The sequence below is a fragment of the Thamnophis sirtalis genome, unplaced genomic scaffold, assembly GCF_051295495.1.
Source record: "Thamnophis sirtalis isolate CommonGarterSnake01/CBP01778 unplaced genomic scaffold, rThaSir2_p1.2 scaffold_13, whole genome shotgun sequence".
Classification (NCBI taxonomy): domain Eukaryota; kingdom Metazoa; phylum Chordata; class Lepidosauria; order Squamata; family Natricidae; genus Thamnophis; species Thamnophis sirtalis.
In genome coordinates, this window is record NW_028261393.1 from 46,018,555 (window position 1) to 46,038,551 (window position 19,997).

The following is a 19,997-nucleotide window of genomic DNA, read 5'->3' on the forward strand; positions in this document are numbered from 1 at the left end:
TCCGGCCCTTTGGAACGAACTCCCCGCGGAGATTCGGACTCTCACCTCTCTCCAGGCCTTCCGGAAAGCCGTCAAAACCTGACTGTGCCGGCAGGCCTGGGGTTGATGAGTTCCCCTCCCCTCTCGACTTGTATGGCTGTATGATTCTTGTTTATTTTAATCACGTGTATTATGTTTTATGTTCCCTTTTCCCCCTTTGAGTTGTTCGCCGCCCTGAGTCCCTCCCGGAGAAGGGCGGCATACAAATAAACTAAATCTGAATCTTAAATCTGAATAAAACAATATAAAATTTAAAGATACAAGCAACATGGTTATAGTCATCAGTGGGAGATAGGGACTACGAAGGAAGGGAAGAAGAAGAATTTGAGGGAACCAGAATATTTTTCAAGCCTACATCCGTGTGCGTGGGTGTCTTTCTCTCTGTCCATCTGTGCCCACAGCAAACAGCTGCTCTCCCACAGGGCTGGAGATTAACGTGGCTTTTCTCTCTCATTGGAAGGCTGTCTGCTTTTCTCCCCCTTCCCCCCCCCTTTAAACACACACACACACACACAGAGAGAAAGAGAGAGAGAGAGAGAAGCTAAAAAGCCAGCCCACATATGAAGTTCTCAGCCCCTGTGCACCGTTGGGGAAGGGCTCCACCAGGAGCCAAAGAGATGCTCTCTCGTGGTTGATGGCCAGCAGTTTACACGGACTCCCGTTTTATTGCATTTTTGCTTCCCCCCCCCCCCCAAAAAAAACCCTCTCTCCTTTCATGGACGGTCTGTTCCACTGGAGCGTGGGTCCCCCTCGCTGCTGTTACCCTCTGCTGAAGGACTGGCTGAAGATTTTTGAATTCTGTTCAGCTTAAATTTGGTGTTGAAGCGAAATCTAGCCAAGGGTGCCTCTTCCGAGGGACTCACTCAGCCATGGCTGGGAAAGGCTGTTGAAGCTGCAGACTTCTTGGCAAAAACCCTGCCTGCCTGCCTGCCTGCCACCCACCGAATCCTAGAAGGAATTCTCATTTCCGTCTCCCCGTTTCCTTGCCCAGAGGCTCTGTCGAAAAACACAGAATTAAGAAAGACATACGTTCAGACTCTGTTTTTTTTAATAAAAAAAACAAGCTTCAAATTTGAACAGAGCTGTTCTTTTAATCGGCTGTTTGTGAGAAGCAGATGGAGGGCAATGTGGCACTTTGCTGGACTTAAAAGAAACAATTGCTTTGTCCTATATCCACCTTCCCTCTCCTAAAGAGCCCTTGAAGAGCTAAGAATATCGGGTAAGCTTGCAGTTTTTTGTTTTTTTTTGCAAACATTTTTTTTATTTTTTGTTGCATATTTAAAATTATTTTGTGAACAAAGTGTTGTCCGGTTTTCCCCCTTTAACATTCTCCCATATAATTCATTTTACATTATATTTCCATTCCCAGTTTTAGCTGTATTATTTTTCCCCCATATTTTCCATCTTAGACTTAATTTTTTCTTAACGCGTAAACAATGTCATATTTATCTCTTCAATAATAAACCAAATTTATCTATTTTCTATAGGTAACCTATATCTTCAAATCCAGTTTTTATATAATAAGCATTTTACTTGATTCGTTTCCACAATTAATAATGTTAATGTTAATTCACTCACATCTTATTATTATTTTATTATTTATTAATTAGACTTATATACCGCTTCATAGGGCTTTCAGCCCTCTCTAAGCGGTTTACAGATTTTTTTTAGCAAATTGAGTCAGCAACTTGCCCCCACAGTCTCTGGGTCCTCATTTCACCCACCTCGGAAGGATGGAAGACTGAGTCGACCTTGAGCCGGTGAGATTTGAACCGCTGAACTGCAGATCACAGTCAGCTGAAGTGGCCTTCAGTACTGCACCCTAACCACTGCGCCACCTCGGCTCTATAAGCATCTTGATTAGCTACATATCATTATCAGGTTTAACACATTTCATTTTATTCTACTAATCCTCAGAACTGCAAGGGTAAGCTTGCAATTCTGTTCCTGCACTAGTGAGAGGAAGAGAGAAGGGAAGGGAAGGAGGGGAAGAACGATGGGAAAGCTAGAAAGAATAGAAAAATATGGGGAGCTAGAGAAAAGGAGGAAGAGGAAGGGGTGCAGGGACTCTCAAAAGTGCTAATAAAAATGGAAACGCTGTGTCCCATTCAGGTGTCTCTTGGGCAGCTTCAAAGTTCTGAGTTGACTTAAGGGGCTGGATGAGAGCCAGGAGCTCAGGCAATCAAGTAAGCAGAAGACAGGGGTTTTCTGACCACGAATGGTTCTTGGTGTTGGTTTCTGGTGAGCAAAGATAGTGGAACAGAGGAGGCTGATGGCCGTGTCTTGGGAAAGGAGATAAGAGCTTTTCTCTTGTTTCTCTTGATAAACAAGAAATCAGTCAACAGGTTTGTTCGAGCAGGTTTGTGTTTGAATAACTCTGGGAATTACCACAGTCTGAAGTGCTTGGAGAAGTCTTGGAAAGACCTTTGAACGAACAAGCCATTTGTTTCTAATTTGGCTGTCCCAAGAAGCAGGCACTCTGAGCTAATCCTAAAAGAACATCAGATGTTGTTCTTTCTTCATTTCCTTGCCCTCTTTGTCTGTCAAATGTTCAAATTGGTCTTTCGTCATTATTATTGCTGCTTTTGTGACTCTGGCTATCCTTAAGGTAAAGGTAAAGGTTGCCCCTTGCATATATGTGCTAGTCATTCCCGGATCTAGGGGGCGGTGCTCATCTCCGTTTCACAGCCAAAGAGCCAGCGCTGTCCAAAGACGTCTCCGTGGTTATGTGGCTGGCATGACTCAACACCGAAGGAACACGGAACGCTGTTACTTTCCCACCAAAGATGGTCCCTATTTTTCTACTTGCATTTTTTACATGCTTTCGAACTGCTGGGTTGACAGAAGCTGGGACAAGTAATGGGAGGTCACTCCGTTATGTGATGCTAGGGATCCGAACCACCGAACTGCTGATCTTTCTGATCGACAAGCTCAGCATCTTAACCACTGAACCATCGTGTTGCCTTAATCCTTAATTTCCTATCCTTAAAAACACTTTTATTCTCTTGCTTTTCTGGTGTTAGGACATTTAAGGTGTTAAAACAAAAATGGCATGTGTACAGAGTTATTTTATTTTATTTATTTGTTAAATTTATATGCCAGTTACCTCACTACCCAAAATGGCTCTTAATCGTAGAAATCATTGTAGAGTCTTAGAAATCATGGTGGAATCTTAGAAATCATGGTAGAATCTTAGAAATCATGGTAGAATCTTAGAAATCATGGTAGAATCTTAGAAATCATTGCTTGGGGTGATTCAAAGCAATATTTCTTTTCTTTTTGCTTCGCAAATCATTTGAAAGCAAGGACATTAGGACAACTTCTAAGCAAGAGCATGTTTTTTAATTAATGTTTAATTAAACAATATAAGAGCAAGAACAAAGCACAAAGAAAATTATGAGGGAAAGATAAATTCTCAGGGAAAAAAACCAATACATAAAAGTGCTTTTAAAAAAGTGGAAAAAGCAAGAATATTTATTAAGAGCATCTTAGTAAATAAGTTGGAATTGGCAAGTTAAATACACAAAGAGTGAAAAAGATGATTAAGGGTTTGGCAATTCCATCGTAAGGAAAAGATTGGTTGGTGTTTAGCCAAAAAATCTGAGAGTTTAAATGCCTTTAATGGGCTGCCAAACAGAGGATGGAGCAAATGTATTTCGTGTTCCTTCAAAGGATAAAACGTGAACCAACAAGTTTACTTTTCAACCCAAAGAGTTTTTTAAAATATTAAGAAGAATTGTTGCCTATTTTTTTGTCGGTGAGTTTTATAAATTATACTGGATTAGGGAGGTGATTCCAGCCAATTTTCTGTGTCGGGAAAGAATTTGAATTCAATGACCTTTATGGCTATGTTCAATTCTGGCTTTTTTTGAGGATTTTAAAAGGATTTCACTTTCTGGGATGTTACAGAATTTCTAATATAATTTTATCATATTTTATCTATATCTTAAATTATTGCGTTCTATCCCAATTTCATTTTAGTCTGCATTTTATTCCAATTCCATTTTAAATCGTGTTTTATTCTCATCTCATTTTAAATTATTTTATCAAATTCCATTTTAAATTGCTTTTCTCAAATTTTAGTAATACATTTGTCTCTTGAACTTTGATATGGCCCAAGGGCTAATCAATAAGGACTCAGTGTCAATGTCTAAAACAAATAACCAAAGAATCAACCAAAACAAAATATCTGTAATTTAAAAAAACCCCACGTGATTGAAAATTACTTCTTCCGGAGGGGAAGTAGAGAAAAGAAGGATGACAGAGGGATGAAAGGAGGTAGGGAGGAGGAGGAGAGAAGAAAGTGATGGATAAGGTACAAATATGGTGTATGGAGAGCAGAAGAGCCAATAATTGTTTTTGGGAGTTGATGGTAAGATGAATTGATGTAAATATTTAATAATACAATACGATGTTGGCTATGTAATAGTATACATGTGGATTATATGTTGTGAAAATGAAAAAATAAAAAACTTTATATGCCAAAAACAAAAAAATTACCTCTTCCAGGCCAACCATCTGGGTATTTATCTTATAAAATATATGTCCCCTGGCGCAGCCTAATTTGATCTAATAAAAATCATCATTGATTTGGGCCTCTTGTTCTTTGAAAATAGCATACCGGTAGTCCTTGGCTTACGACTGCAATTGAGCCCAACATTTATGTTGTTAAGTGAGGAATTTGTTCAGTGAGTTTCGCCCCGTTTTTCTTGCCACTGTTGTTAAATGAATCACTAACACCGTTGTTAAGTGAATTTGGCTTCCCCATGGACTTTGCTTTTCAGAAGGTCGCAAAAGGGGATCCTGTGACTCCAGGACACTGCGACCGTCATTAAGGGAGCATGGGGATGCTGCAACGATTGTAAGTGTGAAAAATGGTCATAAGTCACTTTTTCCGTGCCGTTGAAACTTCAAATGGTCACTAAATGAATTGTTGTAAATCAAGGGCTACCTGTAATGGCTTTCATCTGGCCGAGTCATTCATTTAGCCTCTGAATGACTCAAAAAAGTCCAGTGAAGGAGAGTTTACCACATCATGTGGCAGGCTGTTCCACTGGCTAACTGTACAGTCGACAAGTTCTTCTTGGCATCTAACTTGAACTTCATTCCTTGCCGTCTGCTTCTCCTCCTGCCCTCTGGGTCATTTGAAAATAAGACCAAATAATCCCCTGATTAAAAGGATTTTTTGACAGCATGAATGATTTGTTGTAAATTATTCTCTGTTTGCTGCCTCTGGGATTAAGAAATCCCCACTGTTTTATAATTGAATTTCTGAGCAAATGAGTGAAGGGTTCTTGCAGCACCGAATCTGAGCCCAAGTCAGCATATTTCCGCTTCTCCCCTCAGGATGCCACTATGGGGCATTGCACGCCAAAACAACTAGACGCAAAGATAGTTTTTGCCCCGTGCCATCAGTCTGCTGAACACCTAATTCCTACAGCACCGTTTAAGGCCTAAGGATATTCACCCTTGTTGTATGGATGTAACGCTATTATCCTTCCCATCTCTCCCTTGTCATCTTTCTCTTCTCATCTTTCCCACTACCTTCTCCTCTTGGTATCTTATCATCTATGATTTGTTTGTATCTGATGATTAATGATCGTAACTAAGATTTATGTTCAGTGACCTTGTTTGTAGGCACACTGAGAGCTTATGCACCAGAGACAAATTCCTTGTGTGCCCAATCACACTTGGCCAATCAGAAATTCTGGTTCTATTCTATTCTGTTGTGTCCCGTCCATCCCATCCTTCTTTTCTCTTCTCTTCTCTTCTCTTTCCTATTCCTTTTGTCTCATTCTTCTCTTCTTTTATCATTCCTATTCCTATTTCTTTCCATCCCATCCTTCTCTTCTCTTTTCCTCTCTTCTCTTCTCATTCCTATTCGTTTCCGTCCCATCCTTCTCCTCTCTTCTTTTCTCATTCCTATTCTCTTCTCTATTCCTATTCCTTTCCGTCCTATCCTTCTCTTCTCATTCCTATTTCTTTCCATCCCATCCTTCTCTTCTTTTCTCTTCTCTTCTCTATCCTATTCCTTTCCATCCCATCCTTCTCTTCTCTTTTCCTCTTCTCTTCTCATTCCTATTCCTTTCCATCCCATCCTTCTCTTCTCTTTTCCTCTTCTCTTCTCATTCCTATTCCTTTCCGTCCTATCCTTCTTTTCTCATTCCTATTTCTTTCCATCCCATCCTTCTCTCCTTTTCTCTTCTCTTCTCTTTTCCTATTCCTATTTCCTTTCTCATTCCTATTCCTTTCCGTCCCATCCTTCTCTTCTCATTCCAATTTCTTTCCATTCTGTCCTTCTCTTCTCTTCTCTATTCCTATTCCTTTCCGTCTCATCCTTCTCTTCTCTATTCCTATTCCTTTTCATCCTATCCTTCTTTTCTCATTCCTATTTCTTTCCATCCCATCCTTCTCTTCTTTTCTCTTCTCTTCTCTTTTCCTCTCTTCTCATACCTATTCCTTTCCGTCCCATTCTTCTCTTCTCATTCCAATTTCTTTCCATTCTGTCCTTCTCTTCTCTTCTCTATTCCTATACCTTTCCGTCTCATCCTTCTCTTCTCTATTCCTATTCCTTTTCATCCTATCCTTCTCTTCTCATTCCTATTTCTTTCCATCCCATCCTCCTCTGCTCGCCTCTTTCCTACTCTTATCCCATCCCATCCAGTGGTGAAATTCATTTTTTTTAACTACCAGTTCTGTGGGCGTGGCTTGGTGGGAGTGGTGTTGCTTGGTGGGTGTGGCAGGGGAAGGATACTGCAAAATCTCTCTTCCTACTCCATTCTGGGGATAGCCAGAAGTGGTATTTGCCAGTTCTCCGAACTACTCAAAATTTCCACTACTGGTTCTCCAGAACCTATCAGAACCTGCTGGATTTCACCCCTGATCCCATCCCATCCTATTCTATTCTATTCTATTCTATTCTATTCTATTCTATTAGAATACATTTCAAAGGCAGAGATGTTGGAGAAATATATTCAGGTCTGAGTTCTTGTAGAGCATCCATTTATCTTGAGTATATGAACAGGAAAGTCTTTCTGGGCTAATGTGCCTGTTTTTCCAGAACTTTGCAATGCAATTTGCCTCTCAAAGCGTGTACCAAAATGCCTGTATTGAGAGAAAACGCATGCACAGATATTTTAAAGTTTAAAAATAGGACAGCTAGAGAAATGCTATTTCATTCTTTTTGATAATGGCACTCTTCCTTCCTCTAATGTTTGATTGTTTTTTGTGGTTTTGTTTTCTATGCAAGAAGGCTTCAAACCATAGATCTCCAGATAAAGTTTCCGGAACCCAAATATCATAATTTCCAACTATCAAAGAAACAGCTGTTAGAAGCATAAACATATCCAGGTATCTCACACTTGCATCTGGAAGATGTTGGTTTGGGGTGCAACTCTGCCCTGGACGCCTTCATTGGGGAAACTGTGCTCATCTGTAATAATTTCCATGAGGTGGGAGTAGATGGTTATCGGATATGGGTTATTTTTGATCCCGTAAAGATCAAGAAGCAAATTTTAGGTTTAAAATGCTCAATTGCAATGCATATCTGGCAATTCAGGCCTGGGAATATTATTCTGAAAGCTCATTTAAAGTTTCCAAGGGTTGGCTTTGTAAATCTTTATTAATTACTGCCAAAAACAGAGTTGGAAGGGACCTTGGAAGTCTTCTAATCTAACCCCCTACCATTTCAGACAAATGGTTGTATAATCCCTTCTTAAAAAATCTCCAGTGTTGGAGCATTCACAACTTCTAAAGGCAAGCCGTTCCACTAATTAATTTTTCTCACTGTCAGGAAATTTCTTCTTAGTTCTAGGTTGCTTTGTTCACATATTGTTTGTTTTTGTATTGCACCCCCTTCCCTACGATTGTAAGCCGCCCTGAGTCCCCTCAGGGAAAAGGGCGGCCTATAAATCCTAATAAAATGGAAATGGAATGCTTCTCTCCTTGATTAGTTTCCATCCATTGCTTCTTGTCCTGCCTTCTGGTGGTTTGGAGAATAGTTTGACCTCCTCTTCTTTGTGGCAGCCCCTCAAATATTGGAAGAGTGCTATCATGTCAGCCCTAGTTTTAGTCTTTTTCCAATTCCTGCAACTGTTCTTCGTTTATTTTAGCCTCCCATCCCCTAATCATCTCTGCATTGTTTTTCTAGAGCCTTAACATCAAATAAACATCAAATACTTTATTTCATGCTTAATTACAACACCTGCATGTATAAAATATACTTCTCGGACTTTCGGTTTTTGATTTAAGCTCCAAAGACACGTCGGAGGTTCAAGATAGGCGGTTTTATGCAAGACATTCTTACATTTAACTTTTTTCTTCTCCAATTTGAAGAATGATGGGGCAGATAATAAGAAGGGTTTCCTACAGGTCAAACATCTGGAAAAATGCTCTGGATGTAGTGAGCAAGCATGCTGAGAAGTGCTCTGTTCAAATCTATGTGAAACCATGACGTTTGATAAGCACTGATTGAACTCTGAAGATGTTATCTGGTTGTGTAGTGGAACATCTTACAAGCAAACAGCCAAGCTCAGAAAGCACCAAGGACTCCCTGCTACAGAGAGTCTCTGTCAACTCTGATGTTGGCTGAATGGTGGCCATTTTCTTTTGTTAGTTTTTCTCTGAGGGAGTTTTTCTTCTTCTCACAGGTTCAGAGCTGACACAGCCTGTGCTGTAGCCTGCCAGTGGCCCACGGAGGTGTTGGTAAACTCAAGACAGTGAGGAGGTTGGAGAGGAACATGGGCCAGTCCTGAGGAGTCTGGGAAAGAACAGCCAAAACAGCCTAGCGAAGGGGCAAGGGAGGGTGTGTGTGTAGAGATAGCTGGGGTGTTGTAGCCTAAATAAAATTCTTTCCCCTGGGAATCAAGGACTTTGGTGCAGGTGCTGGAAAGGTGGAGACTGAGGTCACCTAGCAATTGGACCACATGCTGATTGGACCATGGGGCTGGAGACTCTGTTGAGAAGGGACAATTGGGGAGGGAAACTGTTCTGGCCCCCTCCTCCGTCCAGTAACGGATGCCGAGACAAGCTTAACTGCAATGTACTTTAATAGCAAGACACCAAAACCTTGGTGGCTGAAAGCCAAGCAGAACAGACAGATAAGGACCTTGGCAGCAACTCAGACAAACTCAGGCAGCAATAAACACAGATAAGGCTTGGCAGCAATCCAGCCTGCCAAGCACCCAGTAAATGTCCTCCGACATTCAATCCTGCGTTGACTTCTGCAAAGAGGGGCATGTGCACCAGTAACTTTTTATAGTCTGGAGAGGAGCCTAATGACCACCAGCTGAGTACAATCACCTCCTGTAATTGCGTAATTGTTCCTGGCGCCTAGTAGCTCTTCGATGGCATGCATCCAGGAACAACTCACTACTGACCTCCAGCTCACTCTCCCTTGTCTCCTCCGCACTGGTCCAAGGCTCAGGTACCTCCTGGTGGCCAACCAGCCTCTCTGCGCCCTGCTCGGAGTCGGAACTCTGTCCTTTCTGTCCTCCACATCCTCCAGAGCCGACTCATAGGGCCCCTCGCTGTCGGAGTCTGGTGGCAGTTCCAACGGCTCCTGCTGGGCCACAACAGAAACAGTTACTGTTTTAATTATGCTATTAGCGTGGGAAACTTCAGAGTCGGCTTTCACTAGCTGTGCCAATATGATGTATCCAATAAACGTGTTCTTTGAGGGACCTGCCTACCTCGGAGTTCTGATTTCTTCGGATGCGTCACTCGGAACGTTGACTGTTGCTTTGCGTTTTCAGTTGATTCTAGGAGTTGGTGACGGTTCTTTCTTTTTGGGTCTCCCTTCCCCAGGATGTGGGGCTGTCAGCTGAGACAGGTGCTCTACAGCTTCCGCCATCAGCTGAAGAAAGGCTTCAAGATTCTTCCAGCTTCGACCCATGGCCATCACACAGTCCCCGCCTCACCCAACTGTGCCTGGCAGTTAAAAGATGGCCACCTAGGTAAGAACTGGACCTTGAAGGGAAGAGTGGGGGGGTCAAAAGAGATGGGTGTAGGTAGGACAGGGACGTGCAGGCAGGGGAAGCAGGGGAGGCAGAGCCTCACCACTGTCATCATGAAAAGAAAAGAAAAATGTAAAAGGAAAAAGGCAAGAGCTGAGGTCAGGCTGAGCTAGTTGCTGCCAGAGTCACCATGAATGACTCTGCTTAGTGCTTAACTGTTTAAAAAGTCTCTAAAAAAGTGCCCTCTACAGGAGGCGGCAGGAGAACGACGTGCCTCATCTAGTCTGACTTTTCATGATCACTCGAGCAGAGTTAAGCAAGGGTTAAAAGCCGAAAAATTCCTGATGTAGATGAGGCACGTCGTTCTCCTGCCTCCTCCTGTAGAGGGTGCTTTTTTAGAGGCTTCTTTAAACAGTTAAGCAATAGCAATAGCAATAGCAGTTAGACTTATATACCGCTTCATAGGGCTTTCAGCCCTCTCTAAGCGGTTTACAGAGTCAGCATATCGCCCCCAACAACAATCTGGGTCCTCATTTTACCCACCTCGGAAGGATGGAAGGCTGAGTCAACCCTGAGCCGGTGAGATTTGAACAGCCGAACTGCAGAACTGCAGTCAGCTGAAGTAGCCTGCAGTGCTGCATTTAACCACTGTGCCACCTCAGCTCGGTGACTCTGGCAACAACTAGCCCAGCCTGACCTTAGCTCTTGCCTTTTTCCTTTTACATTTTTTTTCTTTCCATGATGGCAGGCAAGAGGAGAGTTGAAATCCTCTTTGAAACAACTGGAAAAGGTAGGTGTGGGTTGGAGGGAGGGGGGGGAATTCAAACTTCATCTTCCTGGTGCATCTTTGTGTGTGTGTGTGTGTGTGTGTGTGTGTGTTAGAGAGGGGGGAGGGGGAGGAAGGAGGGGAAGGGAGAAGAAAAAGAAAAAGAAAGAAGGAAACTTATTTAGCAAAGGAGAAAAACAAATGCTGTCGCTTTAAATCGGAACTGAGCATGCCTGGCTGTGGAATTCTGGGAGTTGAAGTCCACAAGTCTAAAAACATTGCTGCCTCACCAGCCATAAACCTCACCGCACGTCACTGAGGTAGGAGCACCTTTACGCATCATTGGTGGTGGTGGGAGTTCCTGCTCTGGACGCCAGCTCCTGAGCATGCTCATTTCCAAAGGCCTATGTTCTGCCTCTTCTCCTTTCTAGTCTTCTTTGGACTACTCTTCAATGTTATTATGTATTCCATGCTTGTAGTTGATCCTCTGGTGCATTCCAGCATTATCAATGGAGGGGAGAAGAGAAGGGAAGGGACAGGAGGAGAGAAGAAGGGACAGGAGAGAAAAAAGGAGTGGAAGGAGGGAGGGAAGAGAGAATGAGGGAGGGAAGGAAGGAAGGAAGGAAGGAAGGAAGGAAGGAAGGAAGGAAGGAAGGAAGGAAGGAAGGAAGGAAGGAAGGGCCCTGCAAACCTTCTCTCCAAATTTTCTCATTACGTCCCTTTCATGCACATGATACCATCTTGGCTTTATAAATACCCACACTTATGTTATAGCTAGATTCTTAAGCAACCTGTTCAGTAGACAGCAGTGGCGAAATTAGATTATTTTTTACTACCGGTTCTGTGGTAGGAATTCAGGTGGGCCTGGCAGGGGAAGGATTCCATTCTGCAAAATCCCCATTCCCACCCCACTCTGGGGCCATCCAGAGGTGGCATTTTCCGGTTCTCCGAACTACTCAAAATTTCCGCTACCAGTTCTCCAGAACCTGTCAGAACCTGCTGGATTTCACCCCTGGTAGACAGGCAATGGGAAAGCTTACAAGAACACAAGAAATTAGGCTGAGTCACAAGTCATGCATAGAGCAGCAAAGGCCACGATTTTTTCAGAATTTCTCAGTCAAATACTGAAGGATCTTCCTGTTAGCTCCCTGTCTGTTAGCCTTTCAGAGCACGAAAAAAACATTTTTATTTAATCACGCATTTGCTGCCCAAGCAAGTTTTCATTGACTCATTAATCATTGGACCAGTTACTTATTTTTAACATGTTTTCCATAGTTGTTTTAATTCTGGTTTTAACAAGGTGGTGGTTTTTTTTTTAATGCCTTCAGTTCCGGACTCCTGGCACTGCTTGGGCAAGAGCCCTGGAGTTTTCTTGGCAAGGTTTTTCAGAAGTTGGTTCGCCCTTGCCTTCTCCTTCCCAGGGCTGAGAGGGAGGGACACCGGTCCAAAGTCCTGCAGCTGGCTTTTGGGCCGAAGGGCCATAACTCTTGGTCTTTTGGTTTCTAATCAGGGGTGGGCTGATAGGGGTTCGCCTCTACCCATAGAACCCGTAGCTAACATTATGGCCGGTTCGGAGAACCTCCGAATCCCACACCTGGCTGGCCGCGCCCACCCCTCCAAGACTGTCCCTCCCCTCCCAGGAGACTCCATGCGGCCTGTTTTGGATGCGAGGCAAGTGCAGGGCCCGCACGGAGGCTCAGGGAGGGGGAAAAACATGGGCCCATTTCCAGTTTCCGGAGCATGGGGGAAGCAGTTTTCGCCCACCCAGAGGCTCAAGGAAAGCCGCGGGAGCCCAGGGAAGGTGAAAACGCCCATCCCCGCGGTGCTGCAGGAGGCCGACTAGGCCACCCCCACATGGCCACGCCCATTCAGCAACCAGACAGAGAACCCGTTGCTGAAATTTTTAAAGCCCATCTCTGCTTCTAATCCTGGGCCTTACATTAAATTGGCTGTCTGACAGTGCTTATAATTGTCTTTCGTTATTTCTGTCAGTTCCTTTGAGTGAAACATTACCAAGTGTGAATGCCCGTTGTTAATTATTTGCAAAACGGGGCAGTTTGTTTCCTGAACATTTTCCCATGAAAAAATAAAAGGCAACCTGCGTGTTCAGGTGTGGCCCAAACATTTCTGGAAGTATATTTGCTCATATTTGGACCTCTGTCCCCCAAGAAGACCACACTTGGAATACGGCATCCAGTTTTGGTGGCCATCCTACAGAAATGATGTTGGTCCTCTAGAGCAGGGATCTCCAAAGCTGGCTGAGGAATTCTGGGAGTTGAAGTCCACAAGTCTGAAAGTTGCCAAGGTTGGAGACAGCTGCTCGCAGGGGTGGGATTCAGCCAATTCGCACCGGTTTGGGCGAACCGGATTTTGCAAGGACTGGCTGGCCTCGCCCACCCTCGCCTTCCTCTCCCAGGAGTCTCCATGAGACCCATTCATCATGCCAGGTAAGCCCCCTCAGAGGCTCTGGGAAGTCGAAAAATAGGCCTCCCTGAAGTCCAGAAACGGGGCCTCCAGAGCCCAGGGGAGGCTGTTTTAGCCCTCCTGGAGGCTCGGAAAAAGTCTCTGGAGAGGGCGAAACCCTCCCTTCCCCCCCATCCATTGTGCAGGAGGCCGAGTAGTCCATGCCTACCATGGCCACACCCACCCAACAACTGGCAGAGAACCGGTTGCTAACATTTTTCAATCCCACCCCTGCCTTCTCGAGAGAAGGTGCAGAAAAGAGCAATAAAGATAATTAGTGAGCTGGAGGCAAAACTGTATGATGAAGAACTGAAAGAACTGGGTCTTTTCATCAAATTAGTTTAGAAGGACCAGGAGAGACATGACTATCTCAGGGGCTGCCACAAAGAAGGAGTCAAGCTATTCTCCAAAGCATCTGAAGGCAGGACAAGGAGCAATTGGTGGAAACTAATCAAGGAGAGAAGCAACTTATAACTGAGGAGAAATTTACTGACAGTGAGGACAATTAATCAGTGGAACAGAAGTTGCCTCCAGAAGTTGTGAATGCTCCAAGTTTTGAAAGCTCCAAGAAGAGATTGAACAGCCATTTGTCTGAAAAGATATTGGGTCTTCTGCTTAAGTGGAGGGTCCGACTAGAAGACCTCCAAGGTCCCTTCTAATTCTATTCTTCTGTATTCTGCAATTGCACTGCTGGTAAAATATACTCCTAGTTTAAGAGAAAGTGGAAAGCTTTCTTTTTGTCATTTTGAGCGATCTTGTTTTACCTTGTTTTCCTAGAGCTGAAATACAGGGACACTCTGATGCGCTTCGATTACTTTTGGTTGCGTGACCACTGCCGCTCGCCGTCTTGCTACAACACCAAGACCAATCAACGCAGCCTGGATACGGCCGGTGTGGATCTGACGATCAAGCCCCAGGCGGTACGAATCGACGAGACCACCCTCTTCCTCACCTGTGAGTTCCTGGAGTTCTGTGTCTCCAAAGGGAGAGTGGGAGAGGGTTCTGGAGATTGCTTCTTTCTGAAATAGGGATGGAAATCTCTCCCTCTCCCTCTCCCTCCCTGTTCCCCTCCCCCTTCCCATCCCCCTTCCCCTCTCCCTCCCTCTCTCCTGTCTCTCTCTTCTCCTTTCCTCTCTCCCCTCTCCCTCTTCTCTCTATCCACTCTCTCCCTCTCTCTGTTTCCCTCTCTTTCTCTCCCTCTCCTCTCTCCTTCCCTCCCCCTCTCTCTCCTCTCTCTTCTCTCCTCTCCTCTCTCTCCTTCTCTTCTCTCTCTCCACTCTCTCTGTTTCCCTCTCTTTCCTCTCCCCCCTCTCTCTCCTTAACTCCGCCCCTTCTCTCCTGTCTCTCTCTTCTCTCCTTTTTCCTCTCTCTCTCCTCTCTCTCCTTCTCTTCTCTCTCTCCACTCTCTCCCTCTCCTATCTCTCTCTCTCCCCTCTCCCTCTTCTGTCTCTCCTCTCTCTCTCTTTCCACTCTCTCCCTCTCTGTTTCCCTCTCTTTCTTCTCCCTCCCTCTCCTCTCTCCTTTCCTCCCTCTCTCTCTCTCCTGTCTCTCTCTCTCTCCTCTCCTTTCTCCTCTCTTTCTCCTTCTCTCTCTCCACTCTCTCCCTCTCGTATCTCTCTCTCCCCTCTCCCTCTTCTCTCTATCCACTCTCTCTCTCTCTGTTTCCCTCTCTTTCCTCTCTCTCCCTCTCTCCCCCTCTCTCTCCTATCTCTCTTTTCTCTCCTCTCCTTTCTCCTATCTCTCTCCTCTCTCTCCTTCTCTTCTCTCTCTCCACTCTCCCTCTCCTATCTCTCTCTCCCCTCTCCCTCTTCTGTCTCCTCCCTCTACTCTCTCCCTCTCTCTGTTTCCCTCTCTTTCCTCTCCCTCCCTCTCCTCTCTCCTTCCCTCCCCCTCTCTCTCCTGTCTCTCTCTTCTCTCTCCTCTCCTTTCTCCTCTCTCTCTCCTTCTCTTCTCTCTCTCCACTCTCTCCCTCTCCTATCTCTCTCTCTCCTCTCTCTCTTCTGTCTCCTCTCTCTTCTCTCTCTCCATTCTCTCTGTCTCCTATCTCTTCTACTCCTCTCCTCTCTCTCTCTCTTTGTCTGTGTGTGTGTGTGTTTATAGCAAAAGTAAAGCTGTTGCAACATTCAAATGTGCTTGGAGATTTTATTCAAGATGAAAGTGGAGGGGAAAAAATACTCTAGTTGGTGAATAGTTTAGAGAAGGAATTCTTCTGTTCTCATGGATTCTTTTCTTCCTTCTTTGGTCATTCAATTGACCCTGAGCTAAGTAGTCGGCCTAGGGTCACATGGAACCCAGAAAACTGTTCTTCTGCAATCCCAGAGCTCCTGGCTGGGTAGGGCTAAGCATTTTAGCTGTTTTGGAGGATTTTGGAGACGTTCAGGGGACGCATTGCACCCATTAAGCCCCCATCTCCCAGGTAAAGAATTGAGACCTCATCCTGCCCATTTTTGAAGGCCATTCATGACAAAGCTTAGTGCAGGAATGACCTATTCCCAGTTCAACAGTACTTTTCTGGAGTTTTTCTCTCTCTCTTGTATAGCAAACATAAATATTTGTGACATTTCCGATGCCCCTCACATAGGGAATAAAGAGGAGCAAAAGGGGAGTGGAGTTTGCAGGAGACCATTAGTTCACTTAATTAGTGCAAAGATTTGTTTGAGACTCCTTGCCAAGTATTTTCTGGTACAGCGTTGCGTTTGGAAGATACACTATATTGCCAAAAGTATTTGCTCACCCATCCACATAATCAGACTCAGTTGTGAGCGAATATTTTTGGCAATATAATGTATCAGCCTGGCAGCTCTCCAAGCCTGATAAGGTCTGTGGTGGTAAATTCACCCTTGAAAGACTGTTTTGCTGGATGTCAATTCTCTCTCTCCACTCTCTCCCTCTCCTATCTCTCTCTCTTTTCTGTCTCCTCTCTCTTTTCTGTCTCCTCTCTCTCTTCTCTCCACTCTTTCCCTCTCTCTGTTTCCCTCTCTTTCCTCTCTCTCCCTCTCCTCTCTCTCCTTCCCTCCCCCTCTCTCTCCTGATAAGGTCTGTGGTGGTAAATTCACCCTTGAAAGACTGTTTTGCTGGATGTCAATTCTCTCTCTCCACTCTCTCCCTCTCCTCTCTCTCTCTCTTTTCTGTCTCCTCTCTCTCTTCTCTCCACTCTTTCCCTCTCTCTGTTTCCCTCTCTTTCCTCTCTCTCCCTCCCCTCTCTCTCCTTCCCTCCCCCCTCTCTCCTGATAAGGTCTGTGGTGGTAAATTCACCCTTGAAAGACTGTTTTGCTGGATGTCAATTCTCTCTCTCCACTCTCTCCCTCTCCTCTCTCTCTCTCTTTTCTGTCTCCTCTCTCTCTTCTCTCCACTCTTTCCCTCTCTCTGTTTCCCTCTCTTTCCTCTCTCTCCCTCCCCTCTCTCTCCTTCCCTCCCCCCCTCTCTCCTGATAAGGTCTGTGGTGGTAAATTCACCCTTGAAAGACTGTTTTGCTGGATGTCAATTCTCTCTCTCCACTCTCTCCCTCTCCTATCTCTCTCTCTTCTGTCTCCTCTCTCTCTCTTCTCTCCACTCTTTCCCTCTCTCTGTTTCCCTCTCTTTCCTCTCTCTCCCTCTCCTCTCTCTCCTTCCCTCCCCCTCTCTCTCCTGATAAGGTCTGTGGTGGTAAATTCACCCTTGAAAGACTGTTTTGCTGGATGTCAATGAGAGGAATCCACATTAGCTTAATAAAAAGGGGTTTTGTCGGGGACAAGGAGCCTGCTTCGTGATCTGGTGAAGCCTGGGTCAGAACAGGATGTTTTGTTTGTTTGTTTTATGTTTGTTTTATTAAGATTTATAGGCCGCCCTTCTCCCTGAGGGGACTCAGGGCGGCTTACAATCATGAGGGAAGGGGGTGCAATAACAAAAGACAAACAATAAGTGAACAAAATAAAATGGTAAAACACAACATGCATTCAACAGTCAACACTCGGGCGGGTAAATTGGAAACCTATCCCCAGGCCTGCTGGGAGAGCCAGGTCTTGAGGGCTGTGCGGAAGATCTGGATGGTGGTGAGGGTACGAATCTCAGCGGGGAGGTCGTTCCACAGGGTCGGAGCTGCAACAGAAAAGGCTCTCCTCCGTGTAGTCGCCAGTCGACATTGACTGGCAGATGGAATTCGGAGGAGGCCCAGCCTGTGCGATCTACGTTCCCATAACCCTGTCTGTCTCTCTATCGCCACCAGGGCCAGATGGCCACGTGACCAAATATGGTCTGGAATGGCTGCTGATGAACAGCTACGAGGGGCAGAAGCAGCAGGTCATGCAACCTCGGATTCTGTGGAACGCCGAAATTTACCAGGAAGCTCAAGTGCCTTCGGTTGAGTACCAGAGTTTCTTGAAAACCAACGAGGGGCTGAGAGAATTCCTGCAGAACTTCCTGCTGTACGGCATAGCATTCGTGGAAAATGTTCCCCCAACCAAAGAAGACACGGAGATCATAGCAGAGAGGATTAGTTTGATCAGGTAAACTACGAAGCATCGGAGGAAGCCTCGCTCTTTCTTTTGTCCCTTTTCTCTTTGAGATGTTTCCCTTGGATTAAACCGGGATTCAAGTATTAAGTATTGAATCTGGGATCAAATGCAGGTCAAGCTCCTTGGGTTGTGAGTTAGCTGCCTAACACTGGTAGCCCGTGACTTATGATCATAATTCAATCGGAATAGAGCTGGAAGATGGACAACAAAGTTTATAAGGGAAGTTTGAAAACTGTTTTGCTCCATGATTTGCTTTTCTGGGAATATACTACCAATATACTATATGCAGAAAGTTGCAGGATCTATCTTCAGATCCATATTGTTGTATGCAAAGCACCTAGCTCCGTCTTACGTAATCCAGTCTTTGAAACCCACTAGAATACAACGGAGAAAATTGTAGAGAGAGAAATATGGTTTCCCTTCACACCACTACCAGCTGTAGCTCCCTTTTTCCTTTCCATAAAATGGCATGCTCAGAGATAACCAGACTTGGAAACATTCAGTCTGTAAGGCTGCTCAATTTATTTTCATGAGCAAAATGTCCATGGAAGTGTTAGTTCTAAACAGGTTTTATAATAAATTGCACTAAAAGGGAGGAAATTAAGCATTGCCAGTAAATGGGATTGAAAAGTGAATGACATTTTTACCCAATGGAGTTGCATACTTTCTTCAGTCAAATTGACAGGTTTTGATGGGAAATATTTCTGGTTAGGTTCTGCTATGACTGGATACTTTTAATTTCTAATCTCTTTTTTCAGGTTTATCTTTGCCCCTTGCTTTTTTTAGAGTTGGTTTCATTTAAATTTTGAAGTCTCTTATGTTTTTGTATGTGTGTATCTACACACACACACACGCACACACACAAACACACACAAATTCTGCACATAGAGAAAGAGCCCTAAAATAGACAGTGTGAAGTCTGCTGTATTAATGAGAAATATTTTTCCCAAAAGTGCATTCTAAGATCTGGGACCTCCTGAAATAGCATGAGGATCCTATATAGAATTGTAGTCTTGCAAGTCTCTTGTTTTTATCCCAATGGTAATTTATAAACTTCTTTTTTTTTTTTTGAGCTGGAAGGAATCTTGGAGGTCTTCTAGTCCACCCCCCTGCTCAAGCAGGAGACCCTGCACCATTTCAGACAGGTTGGCTGTCCAATCTATTCTTGAAAACCTCCAGTGATGGAGCACCCACAACTTCTGGAGGGAAGCTGTTCCACTGGTTAATTGTCCTCACTGTTAGGAAGTTTCTCCTTAATTCGAGGTTGCTTCTCTCCTTGATCAATAATCATCCATTGTTTCTTATCCTGCCCTCTGGTGCTTTGGAGAATAATTTGACCCCTGTTCTTTGTGGCAGCACCTCAAGTACTAGAATACTACTATCATAAAGGTAAAGGTTCCCCTCGCACATATGTGCTAGTCGTTCCCGACTCAAGGGGGGCGGTGCTCATCTCCGTTTCAAAGCCGAAGAACCAGCACTGTCCAAAGACGTCTCTGTGATCATGTGGCTGGCATGACTAAAATGCCGAAGGCGCATGAAATGCTGTTACCTTCCCACTAAAGGTGGTCCCTATTTTTCTACTTGCATTTTTATGTGCTTTCGAACTGCTAGGTGGGCAGAAGCTGGGACAAGTAACAGGAGCTCACTCCGTTACCAGGGCTAGGGATTCAAACCACTGAACTGCTGACCTTTCTGATCGCCAAGCTCGGCGTCTTAGCCACTGAGCCACCACATCCCTACTTCTATCACGTCACCCCTAATTCTTCTTTTCTCTAGACTAGCTAAACCCCAAACCTGCAGCCATTCTTCATATGTTTTAGTCTCCAGGCCTTTGATCATCTTAGTTGCTCTTCTCTGAACTTTTTTTTAAAATATATTTTGATTCTTTTTAAACAAAACAACACATACAAAAACAAAGCAAGAGAGAAAAATAAGAACAACTTTCCTCCATTTCATCAAACATGTTGTTTGGTTACAAGTTTTGGTGCATCAATTCTTAAACAGGATTAACATCACTGGTTTACATTAAACATAGCTAAATGTTTTGCTGTCATTGAGCATTATACACTTAGATTACCATTAATATTATTTCATTTGTAACAATCCTTATTTCCTTAAATTCATAATTATCTATCAAATAACAATAAGTCTTTGAACTATTATAGAATCACCTATCTCTAAAGAGTAAAAGCGAAGAGTGGGACAAAGAATTTCCATTGGTTTATAATAAAACATTCATATTTTCAATTGACCATAATGTCTCCAATCGTCCAGACTTCCAAG

The 19,997-nt window shown here is 44.2% G+C and overlaps 1 protein-coding gene across 2 annotated transcripts in view; it reads left to right on the top strand.

Moving 5' to 3' along the window:
- Positions 1-19,997, top strand: part of TMLHE (trimethyllysine hydroxylase, epsilon) — a 37,318-nt gene that overhangs the window by 5,537 nt on the left and 11,784 nt on the right. Inside the window, exons 1-4 of one of the 2 annotated variants that reach the window (XM_087728305.1) lie at positions 1,078-1,258; positions 9,844-9,992; positions 13,999-14,175; positions 17,426-17,705. In XM_087728305.1, coding sequence (XP_087584431.1) covers positions 9,845-9,992; positions 13,999-14,175; positions 17,426-17,705 — 605 coding nt within the window. In that variant the 5' untranslated portion in view covers positions 1,078-1,258; position 9,844. Of the gene's footprint in view, positions 1-1,077; positions 1,259-9,843; positions 9,993-13,998; positions 14,176-17,425; positions 17,706-19,997 lie in introns of those variants that run through there. The other variant, XM_087728304.1, reaches the window with a different exon arrangement.